The sequence below is a fragment of the Ostrinia furnacalis genome, unplaced genomic scaffold (genome assembly GCF_004193835.3).
Source record: "Ostrinia furnacalis isolate ACB-3 unplaced genomic scaffold, ASM419383v2 OfSCF4792, whole genome shotgun sequence".
NCBI classification, from domain to species: Eukaryota; Metazoa; Arthropoda; class Insecta; order Lepidoptera; family Crambidae; genus Ostrinia; species Ostrinia furnacalis.
The window spans coordinates 305,332-318,322 of record NW_021135031.1 but is presented as its reverse complement, the minus strand read 5'-3'; the positions used below and the strand labels follow the sequence as shown (position 1 = coordinate 318,322).

General features: G+C 36.0%; 1 protein-coding gene across 1 annotated transcript in view; it reads left to right on the top strand.

Moving 5' to 3' along the window:
* Positions 1-12,991, top strand: part of LOC114360023 (uncharacterized) — an 88,419-nt gene that overhangs the window by 21,095 nt on the left and 54,333 nt on the right. The window contains exon 9 of the mRNA XM_028314576.1: positions 3,932-4,017. Within this exon, the coding sequence (XP_028170377.1) occupies positions 3,932-4,017 (86 nt within the window). The remainder of the gene's footprint in view (positions 1-3,931; positions 4,018-12,991) is intronic.

Sequence of the window (12,991 nt, the reverse complement as noted above, 5' to 3'; positions counted from 1 at the left end):
AACGAATTCCAAAGGTCAACATATAAAAGCTCCAAATCCTGGGGAAATATTATTCTTATAAAGGGAATGTTTCCATTATTAACGTCGGAGTGACATTGTAAGCCTTTGATCGAATAAAAACTAGATCTGGGTTTTTGTAAAGAACCTAACGCCCGTATTCACAAGCAATGCTTGCTTAAGTGACGCAGCAAATCGAACGCACAGCATTGAATTAGCTCAGTAAAAGCAGTGCCTAGAAAACAAAAGTTTCCTTGTAGAGTTCCACGTAAAGAAATTGATTTTATCCAGTGGAAAACTATTTCTAAGGAATCTTTTTATAATCTTCTGGGTTCCTTAGGCTGAGTTGCACCATCTTATTTTGACTTTAACAAACGTCAAAAATCTGTCAAAATCCATATAAAAAGCACTGGTTATTGTTAAAGTTACGGTCAAAGTAAGTTGTTGCAACTCAGCCTTAGACCATGAAATNTCGTTTACAGATCTCATCATTTCTAATTCGATCTCGAAAAGAAACATCGAGCATAGCCCTCTACATAGCTCAAGTTTTCATTACTAAAGGGTTAATAATAAATTGCGACCTAATTTCTGATAACTCTCAAAAATCTTCTCGTACCTATTGCTCTTTATCACAAGGTTGACATTTCTAATCCTTTTTGACACGTTGGGTACCACTGGGTCATTTCCGGGTTTAAATCCATTATCTTCATGTCCCTGGAGATAGTCCCCATTCAGGTCGTTAGCGGTCGCCATGTATTTATAGCCGAGTTGCACCAACTTAGTTTAACCGTAACTTTAACAGACACTGAAACTTGAATGGAGCTTAACAGATTTTTTTACTTTTGCTAAAGTAAAAATAAGATGGTGCAACTCAACCTAAGTATGTATCATGCTTTGTAATTTGTAAGCTTTGTATGATAGTTTGGACGATGGTACATCAATGACATATGGGCAGGGTACATAGTACGCAGAATTGATGGCCAATGGGGCAGCATGGCTCTGGAGTGAAGGCCGCGTACCAGAAAACGCAGCGTGGGACGTCCACCCATAAGGTGGACCAACGACATCGTAAAGGTAGCAGGAGGCGCTGGGCGCAGGCCGCTACCAACCGGGCAACATGGAAAGCATTGGGGGAGGCCTATGTTCAGCAGTGGACGTCCTATGGCTGAGAGGATGATGATGATGACAGCAAGTTAAACACTGAGACATGTTACGTAGTTGGTTTTATGGCTTTAGCTGCAAAATGTACAGCTTATGAGTTCGGAACCGTCCCTTAGTAGATGCTATAGGAAAGAAATAAGGTTATACTTTCCCTAATTGACAAATAAACAGCAATATGTTGCCACCAGACAAAATTAACGCCACATTCCTCCAAGAAAGATACTAGGTTTGGTTAACGAATTTTTGATCTACACTTTGAAATATGAGAAACCAGCTTTTGCCCGCGTCTTCACCCGCGTGAAATTTAGTTTATCACAGATCATCATAATAATAGCCTATATATTATTCTGGATTATAAACAATAATACTGTAAAATTTCATCAAAATCCGTTCAGTAGTTTTTGCGTAAAAGAGTAACAAACATCCAGACATCCAAACAAACTTTCGCATTTATAATATTAGGATTAGTAGGAAGTAGGGATCGTTCTAGCTAATTTATTCTCTGACCCAGTAACATACTTTTATTGGCTAGCTACCACCATCTTACCTAAGTCTGTCGCCATAACAACAATGTTAACAGCGTTGTTATGTTCCGGCAGTTAGAGGTAAGATAGCCAGTTCCTCCGAGGTTGAGGATTCCGGGTGAAGCTCGCTTCCACCTTCGGCCTGATCATCACTTACCATCAGGTAAGATACCTACAGGCCAAGAGCTTGCTCGTTGTGGAAAAAAATGATCTAGAAGATCTTAAAAACGAAGAAATAAGGCCGATATTATTGTACCGTTCACCAATGCCACGTCTTTTAAAAACAAACTTGACTTAGGCCGAACTTTCCGCATTGTGTTTGAATAAAACATTTGTCCCTTCATAACGAATTCCAAAGGTCAACATATAAAAGCTCCAAATCCTGGGGAAATATTATTCTTATAAAGGGAATGTTTCCATTATTAACGTCGGAGTGACATTGTAAGCCTTTGATCTAATAAAAACTAGATCTGGGTTTTTGTAAAGAACCTATCGCCCGTATTCACAAACAATGCTTGCTTAAGTGACGCAGCAAATCGAACGCACAGCATTGAATAGAGCTCTGTGATTGGTTCATGTGTCACCCTGTGCGTCCACGCGCACTGTGAGACCTCATAGTAATGTTTCTCAGCACTGGCCCATTTATTGTCCTGAAGCAGTGGTAGGGTTAATATTGGGACGTGTAAAAGTGCTTTTTTAAGCCTATTTACAGAAATAAATGAGTTTTAATTAGTTTTTAATACGGGCGTAAGTTTGTATTTTGGTATTATCGGAGGAGGTAAAAATATTTGTATGTAACATAATATTGATATATGAGAGGCATTCTCAGAATGTTATACGATCAACAGTCAGGGATCTCAGAAAAATAATTGTTAGAACTTATTGTCATTAGCTCAGTAAAAGCAGTGCCTAGCAAACAAAAGTTTCTTTGTAGAGTTCCACGTAAAGAAATTGATTTTATCCAGTGGAAAACTATTTCTAAGGAATCTTTTTATAATCTTCTGGGTTCCTTAGGCTGAGTTGCACCATCTTATTTTGACTTTATCAAACGTCAAAAATCTGTCAAAATCCATATAAAAAGCACCGGTTATTGTTAAAGTTACGGTCAAAGTAAGTTGGTGCAACTCAGCCTTAGACCATGAAATACCAATACAAGTACGAAAGTTCAATACTAATTACTTAATTTACGAGTAACTAAAGGTAGATGCAATCGTCAAGCTGACCTTTAAGAACATCACTTGATTGTTAAATTAACCTTTAAAAGAACTGACCGCTGAATTAACCTTTAAGTATAAAGATATAAAGTACACTATCGCGGTGACCTTAAGGTCAGTCAGCGCCATTCGTCAGTCAACTGGCAATCAGCCGAGTGGCAGCGAGTGACGGATTGACGCGCCCTTGACTTGCTCAAGTTCATGTAGCCCTTGTTATGTAACCATGTAGGTGCTTAATTGATTGACACGATAGTCGATGGCAATTAATTAATCGCTGTATGACATGATTAGGAAATAGTACTTGTAGATAATGTAAGATATCGCTTCAATACGATAGGTCATTGATGTTTATTGTCCGTGCTGCATATATTTTCTTAAAGGTTACTAAACCTTTGTTTGTTACCTGTCATCCACTTTTTAATGGAGGGAAGTTGAACCTTAACTTCGAACTCCTCCTATGTTCTTCTAATTAATTTCGTTGCGGGTCCAATGACAGCTTAACTTTCCCCGGGACAAACTTGACCTTCACTGGTTGGGTTTTTACTGGCGTTCAAGCTGTAGATCCTGGCTACATAGGAGTTGCACCGGTGGGAACGAGCGGTGGGAATAGGCCCGTATCGCTTCAACATGTCCTAAATTGCGTGCAAAGCAAAGACAAAAGTTTCAAAAAATCTTTGATTTTAGATTTTACAAATAAGAAATCTTTTTAAAGCGAAAGTCAACAAGCATTAATAATTCAAGGCATGCAAATCGACTTTTAAATAAATTATCAAGATTCAATTGTGTAAAAACGTTTTTGAATAAATCGAATTTAAAATCAAACATCAACTGTTTGCAGTGAATGTAATTTTGTTTAAACTTGATTTCTTCTGCTAAATTGTCAGTAATAACTGATTTTAACGAACCAACATTTCAATTGCTGTGCAAACATTCATTTTCTTTTATTCTTAAGTAAACTTCTTTATTTATCAGGATTTTTTAAATTAAAAAAAATTAGAAAAAAGAACTGTTTACACAAATGTGGTATTAATCAAGGTTTTTTGTTTGTTTCAGGTTACGTTATAGGAAGACAACGAGTGCCACCATATACCAAGTGTTCTTTACTAAAATTTTAAGGCTAGGTAAGTCCCACAACTTTTTGATTTATTTTTTAGAAACATAATCTTTATTTGAACTTTTAAAATATTTGAATTATAAGTATTTAGTATCTCACAATTATTTAAATAACACACAGGCCAACACAAACGATCAAATATTTGTATTGTGCGGAAATCGAACCCGCGACGTTTGGCACAATACGTGTACCACTGGCCGTCCCAAGATGATACACGCCCGTATTCACAAACATTACGATGAGGTCTCACAGTGCGCGTGGACGCACAGGGTCACACACGAACCAATTACAGAGCTCTATACAACGCTGTGCGTTTGATTTACTGCTTCACATAAGCAAGCATCGTTTGTGAATGTTTTCATCACTATATTATTCAAAAACATAAATGTACAGACGACGGCACGTCAACGTAACCACTGTGGGTTCTTGTGCAGTTGTCATAGGTGTGAGTTTGCAACAAAAATGGGTAGCCTGATGTGCTGTCGTGTGTACAGTCACGAGCACTAAAATGTATAAGTATACTAAGTAATTTATTTACACTAAAAAAACATATTTCAGTACGTGACTATACGTAGGTACTCCCTGAATTTACAAGCCCCGAAGGATCTTACAACACGTTCCCTTGTTAAAAAATTAAACAGCACAGCTCTTTATGAGGTTCTAAGTTGGCGTAAGCCACAGAATATACTCGAGCGTGGAGCCACGACTCGATAACAAGCAAGTTTAACCAAATAGCCAACTTTCAGTGTTATCTACACGACCAACTTTGAAAGTACAGTCGACAGCAGATAAGACTATTTTTTTTTGCAAATGGCTCTTATTACAAATGTGATGCCAGAGTGTTAAACTTGTAGGTATTTTGTTTGTACAATTTGAGCAGCTATATGAATTGGCAGACATAATAGGTAGCTGAATATGTATTATTGCCTTCATGTTTCAGTGGATAATGTTGGATTCCATTGACTCCAAGGATTTGAGTTCGATTCCTAGATGAATAACATTTATTGGCTTGTGGCTTGATTCAACTTAATTGACTAAAAGGAAATGCGATGATACTGGGCAAATTTAAATTCTTTTTTAGTATGTAGACCCTTTTCAGGGCGCTTATACAATATACACGTCTCACGTGCCTCAAAGGGCACGCATTAAATTGACAGATGTTTTTTGGCTTATTCACAATCTTGTCTTATCCTATAAATCCTATTGATGTGAACTGTACTTGAATATTACTGAATTAGGCCACATCTTCACACCCAGAAAGGCTTATCTACTAAGTCAGTATGCTCTGAAACTACTAGTAGAAAAGTCATCTCTTGTAAGGAATAAAACAATTACAATTTTCCCCCTTACGTTATTTGGACTTAAGCGACAAAACTGTACGTTACTTCTACTTACATTTGAATTCCCACAAGTCTTCACACTGTAATGTTGCGTTTCCCCTAAGTTTTCTTGACGTTATGGCGTTATAAACATAGATGAATTTCCCAAAGGACTGTCCCTTAAGTCTTTGAGCAGTTTATGCGTGTCCCGTCGTACGTTCATACGGAAAAAATATTTTGGAAACTCTTNAAACTATAGGGAAAATATCGAGTATTTTGTTGATAGTGAACTTGTCACTTTTTATGGATCTCATTTATTATAGTTAATCTATACTAATATTATAAAGCTGAAGAGTATGTTTGTTTGTTTAAACGCGCTAGTCTCAGGAACTACTGGTCCGATTTGAAAAAACATTTGTGTGTTGGATAACCCATTTATCGACAAAAGCCTACAGCGGCCTAACGCGGAAATATTCCAACTATTTTCCAGCGCACGAAGTCGCAGGCACAACTAGTCAATGAAATGTAACCTCTATCGTATTACGAATATTATCGTACTGTAATACACGCGTTGAAGATCTAGAGATAGCACTGGATTACATATAACCAATAATAGACTATAAACTACTGTTTACCAACAGTTTTGTAAAAAAAAATACTGGTTTTTCAGGTTTCCATCGATATCTGTTTAATTTATTGGTCGATTCCGAGTTTAAATGATACTTTAGAGACGAATATTCTTTACAAAAAGCTTATAATAACATTACTTTAACATTATTAATATCATTGTCTACAATGTTAACCTGTAGGTAAATAGGTAAACACTATTACCTAAATTTGTTTTGGATTAAAATAATAGACAATTCAGATCTATATAAAAGTATAACTATTTTGAATTATTATTTTAATAAATGGTCCGTGCCGTGACCCTCACTCGGCTTGGGGCACACTGAAAACCAGCGCCGTGGCCTTCGTAACCGTGGGCCACGGCATATGCTGAGTGACCCCTTTGCAGTGGGCATCTTGTTGGTGGATGGGTGGCACTGCTCAGTTTACTCTTGTTTTTATTAATTTTTTCCTTTATTATGTGCCACTGTCATGTCTTATGTAATTGCCTGTATTTGTGTGATGTCCATTGTAATAAATATATCTTTCTTTCTCTCTAATTTACCAACATTTTACTACCTAGATTTAATTCTAAAAATAATCGTCTACTTATATTACCATAGACAACACTTGGCGACCGTCACGCCATAGGCGGTCCATTACCGAACTTCTGAGTTGCCAAATAAGATGTTATTTAAGGAAAAGTCTATTCAGTCGATGTAAAGTTTCTATGAAACAGGCAGTGTGAATTAATCAGACTTTTTCAATAGTGTCTGAATGAGGACTTCAGCAAAGGGTTTTCTTATTTTGTGATTTTTAACGCCTTCGTTTAATTACAGTTAAATTGGAACCATAGCGCTAGTTATTAATTTTTTTGTGGCGTTGAGGGTCGCGTCTCTATCTAAATATTTTTAAAATAACTTTAAAAAATCGAATTGCCTAAGGTGGGGATCGAACCCACGACCTTTCGCTTGGATCGATTCTCACCTTAGGTAGTTCGATTTTTTCAAGTCATTTTATAAATTGGAACCAATTGATATTCTGGGGCAACTCTTTGTCCATTATAATGGTACACGATATATGTATAAAATTAACTATACTAAGGTCCGATTAACAAAATTTTGTACTTGAGCAGTGCAAAAGACAACAACAAACCTAAAGTTGTAGGAGATTTTTTATTCATAATAATACACCCGTATTTACAATCGATGTTGGCTTAAATGAAGCAGCAAATCGAACGCATAGCGTTGAATAGAGCTCTGTGATTGGTTCGTGTGTGACCCTGTGCGTCCACGCGCAGTGTGAGACCTCATAGTAATGTTTGTGAATACGGGCGATAGTCACTTCATTAACAAATCAATTACAAATACTTTCTTTGTAAGCATGTTTCTCACATTTACGATATGGTTATATCTTTTCTTCTTGCGAAAGAAAATGATCTTTCTCTTCCAATTTGTCGTATTATCTGCTACATAGCCTCGGATAAGTGGCTAATGTATAACACAAAAACAATATTGATGTGACATGTCGATGGAAGTTATTCTATCGCCGAACTTGTCTCAACAAGATCCTAACTTTGTCCTTCCATTGGTGTAAAGCCTTGTTCGCACTGAACTGTCCAACCAAACTCATTGACGGTGGGGCGCCACCATCGTTCATTATAGTTTCCAACGTGGTAAAAATTGGAACCAGCGATCCGGTATTGACGGTGGCGGCCCCTGTCAATGTCATAGGACAGTTCGTTGTAGTGGGTCGTGTTGACACCGTTGACGTTACTTTTTAAACTGTCAAAATGATACTCTCCCATATATTTTGTGTGGCAATACAAGCAAGTGATGTCACTATTTTGTCAACTCAAACTACTTTTTTCAAGTAAAGTGTCATTTTTTTAAAAACTGTGATTTACAATTGTTGGGGAATGGTGTCACAAATAGTCTATGTATTTAGTGGAGTAACTCTCCTTTAGTAACTAAACAACTCGCTACAGACCAAAAAACCGTTCGCACTTTAATCAATTTTTACAAGTAATTAGTGGTTTTTGTATGAAATCGACTAAACCGCCCAGTTCGAACTCGTTTAGCTGTTGAGGGAGTGAGCAGGGACGCGTGATGGGTTTACTTCTAGCATGTCGAAATGCAACAAAATGGATTGGCTCGACTAACGGGACTATTCCTACCTCTCGTTCCCACTACTGCAACTCCTGTGTAGCCAGAATCTAAAGCTTAACCGCCAATAAAAACCTAACCAGTGAAGGTTAAGTTTGTCCCGGGGGAAAGTTAAGCTGTCATTGGACCTGCAACAAAATTAATCAGAAGAACATAGGAGTTCGAAGTTAAGGTTCGACTTTGAGCTTGACTAAACAATTTAGTAACCTACTCCACTAAATTTTTGGCGTTGGGATAGAACACGTTTAGTTACTATCACTCGTCACTCGACTAAATTACTTGGATAGTGCAAACACGGCTTAAGAAAACAAAGAATACAGTAAAATGGCCCATATTTTCTGGTGATTTATGTTTCAGTATCCCTTGATGGTCTCTGTATGATGATTGGTTTACAAATACATACAAACGTAGTTGGGAAACTTCCATTCTTGGGTCATGTAATGGAGTTATGAAAGAGTGTTTCTATTGCAATGTTTATTTAACAACTAACACAGGTATGCACCGTCTTACATTAACAAACGTCACAAGTCTGTCAGTCCATACAACAACACCGGTTATAGTTACGGTTAAAGTTAAGCTGATGCAACTCAACCTTAGTGTAGTCGACTGAGGTATGTAAAATTTAACCAATTGCGATATTCTCTTCCAGGTTATATTATAAAGACGTTTAAGAGGTATAAAATATATTTCTTTAGTCATTGAGTGTCCAGTATTAAAAAGTGCTTGTACAATATCTTTTTTAGGAAAGTTGAATTTTCGTTTTATTTGTACTAAAACAAAATCTTACCTATTACAATACAACGACATGATTGATATCAGTATATAACTTGATGACAAACTTATCTATAGAATATTCTCAAAACCATTGGTGCAGATTATTTAAAATACAGATATCAACATTATTCATATCGTAAAAAGATTTATTTTTCATGGCATCGATCTGTACTTTGTCTAGAGAGATTTATGCGGCCATTTCCTTTCTTTTGTTTTGAATAATAAACAAGTATTTATAACTTCCTTTGAAGAAACAATAAAAATACGAGGTTTAGTCTGAAATCAAAAAGGTCAGGTCTGTTTGCATAGCTATCTATAACGCTTCTTACGCCTGTATTCACAAACGATGCTTGCTTAAGTGAAGCAGCAAATCGAACGCACAGCGTTGAAAAGAGATCTGTGATTGGTTCGTGTGTTAGGTACCTTGTGCGTCATCGCGCACTGTGAGACCTCGTAGTAATGTTTGTGAATACGGGCGTTAGAATTGTTAGACTCCTACTTAGGATATACTGTATTGTTTTCTATTAATAATATCTGCTAGTTTCTTTACACACTGAAAATAAATGAATACTTTTATATTGGTACCTATATCTGTACTGAAATGTATAAGAAAAGACAAAAATAATAATGATTCAGCAGTACTAAACTTACAAAATAAATATTAAAAGAAAAAATAATAAATCACAGTTTTTCTTATGAATAAAAAAAACCTGTCTACAAAACCACATTTACTTTTTAACATTCTGAATAAAAGTCGAGCTTTCATTTTTCCCACGAAAACATATTTTGAATATTTTTTGTACATTTATAACACGTTCAATCAAGCCATCAAAGAAAGCAATCTCGAGAATTTCGGCCAAATAAATACACGTCAGTCGACAGCAGATCAACCTACAAAATGGCGAATTTTGACACTGATTTTAAATGTTTTAATGCATGAAGACCAAAAGTTGCTCGTAGGCTAAAAATCGTTACCGAAAATATTCAATAATCACCTCGTTCTTTTAAATAGCTGGATAATATTGAGTTGCTTAAGATGGGAATCTAAGTATAGACAATTCAAGTTTAATTTGAAGTGCGACTCTTAACGCTAAAAAAATAATCGTATTATTACTTTGAGTTTCTTAAGCAGCTTCTTCTTAGAATTGGCCCGTTTTTGTTCAGAAGCAATGGTAGGGACGTAATGGGCGTTTTTTAAAAGCCTACGAGGTGTGGCTATTAAATAACGAGACTGACGCTGCTACAGGAGAAGTGCGCATGCGCCGAACGCCAGCAACCAACAACTGTTAGCAAGAAGCCTTATCTTTCGAATGAAGTGCCTCTCGCTTCTGTAAACAAATCAGTATAGCCGTAGCCTTCGTTCGCATTAGAGTTGTTTTTTTGTTTCGCCGGAAAAATGTTAAGTGTAACAGTATCTAGCAACGAATTTTTGTGAAATTTCATATGAAACTTGAAAAAACCGCTACTGAAACTTATAATTTATTGAATGACAATGAATGTTTATCGCTTGCACGTGTTTTTGAGTGGTTTAAGCCTTTTTAAAATGGCCGAGAAGACGTTCAAGATGATTCACGCCCGGGTCGCCCTTCCACGTCAAAAACTGATAACAATATCAAAAAAATCGGTAATCTAATTCGAACTGACCATCGGTTAAGTACTCGTGCGACTGCTGAAACTGTACGAATTGATAAAAAATCCGTACGGCAAATATTACATAACAATTTTACACATGCAAAAAGTGTGTGCCAAAATGGTGCCTAAAATTCGTACTTTTGAACAACAAGAAGCTTACAAAAATGTTTGTACTGACACTTTGAATGCCTTATTCGCCGGATCTTGCGCCGTGCGACTTCTATCTGTTTCCTAAGGTGAAATCTGCATTAAAAGGAACAAGATTTGAGACTGTTGAAGCTGTGAAAGAGAAAGCGGCACGCGTCCTGAAGGAGCTGACAGAAAAAGACTTCCAGCACTGTTTCGAACAATGGAAGATTTGCATGGAGCGTTGTAGGGATAGAGGAGGGGTGTATATTGAAGGTGATATTAAGTAAAACAGTATAAAATCAAAATAAAATGTTTTACAGCGTCAGTCTCGTTATTTAATAGCCACACCTCGTATTTGTACAAAAATATTTTGGGCTTTTCTTGAAAATCAACACATTCGCATTTTAGAGCTGTGCAATTCATAATTAACACGCATGTATCATTTATTACGTCGTTCAATTCAATATTTAAAACATTCACACTCACTTAAAAATAAACTTACTGCTCTCGTCCCAAAGTATATTTTGCGATAGCTTCGAATTCGCTGGAATTGGATTGTATTTAACCATCCGTTCAAACAAAAGAATGCCGTGGGCAGTTTCCCTGTTGCGATCGATCGTGTTTACCTTTGAACCACGCACGTAATTGGAATTGGATCCCACTAGTGGGATGCTTTAATGTCTTTGTAGTGGTGTAATTTGGGCCAAAGAGCAACAAACAGCAATAACATTTGTTATTGAACAGACCATGGGCAATTAATTGTTTTTTTTAAACAATACAGGGTGGAAACGATAACGATAGGTGGAACGTTGGATAGAGCTCGTGAAGCACTTTCAGGATCAGTAACCAGTTTTTGGATATCTTGTATAGTTTTTAATATTATGTGGTTTTACTAAATGTATGGAAGCCGGAAACATTGAATTTTCGGATAGATCCAGTTAATTCTGTAACCTATTACTGACACCGTTTGAAAGAGCTCGTGAAGCACTTTCAGGATCAATAATCAGTATTTCGATATCTTATATAGTTTAGAAATAATCGAGTGAGATCACTTATCGTTTCCACTCTGTATATTGACGTCAGTATTAGACTAGATTATTCGCTATAGTTTAGTTTATGTTTAGTAGTTGTAGTAGTATAAGCCTGAGTTGCACCACCTAACTTAGACCGTAACTATGACGATAACCGGTGCTTTTTGTATGGAGTTTGACTGATTTTTGACGTTTGTCAAAGTTAAAGTAAGATGGTGCAACCCAGCCTATGTGTTGTAGATGAGTTAAACAGTTTTAAGTAGTGGTAGAGTTTTAAATTGAAATTCTTATAAACACGAATTTTAGCCAAATAAACAATTAAATCAATAATAATATAATAATCCCACTTAACATCAGGTACGATTGTGGTCAATTTTTTTTTCATTATTTCTTCCATTTCACCTCCATATTCCTAAATTCTCTCTAAAACTATTTATTTACTGTAAACAGCTAAAATACTCCAATACAATCTGTGCGTACTCAAACAATTACAGAATACAAAGAAACTAATTTATATTTCAAAAGCAAATTAATTCGTTATCAATTAGGCATCTTAATTAATGTTTTTACTTGGCCAATAATAGTCGCGTAATTGGTTTCTTTTGTTAACAAAACTAAAGATGTGAAAGAAAACCTAATTACTGCAGAATTACATTATTAATGGATTGACATCACTGAAACAATTTATCAACTTCATTATTATTGCGTAGTTAATCTAGCTGTTGATAATTTTTATTACAAAAAACATCACAAATAAGCAAATACGCCTAACGATGATTCAAAAATAAAAACAATAATTAAAACATAATACCTACTCAAAATACAATTATTATGCTATTCACAATTTTAATATACTTATTAAAAAATAAAGATAAGAAAGAAACGAAGATAAAAGTATAATAAGCCGGTCTTGTTACTAACAACTAATTTTAATTTACACCTCAACGAGGCAAAGGCTATTTTTCTTTAAAAAGATTTAAAAAATATTTTCTTAACCTTACAAATTGAATCTGAAACGAAAGCTCGTACCAATTAAAAGGCGACGCTGACTGCTCATATCATTAAGATTAAGCTCGCCGCACTTTGAGCTTCCGCGCTTCGTGAAAAACAACTTGCGAAAGCATGAAATGCAAGTATGAAGATAAAGTTTGTTAGCAGTTTGTATTACTTGAAGCGTTTAATCTTAACTGTGAGTGTGCATGGCTCTTTTATACAGGGTGTCACAAAAATAGTGTCAAGCCGAAGCCCAGATGTAGAGCATCACTAGGGTAGCCAATCACCGCGACTTTTGATAGTTCTCGAGTTATGTTTTTTTTACAACATAC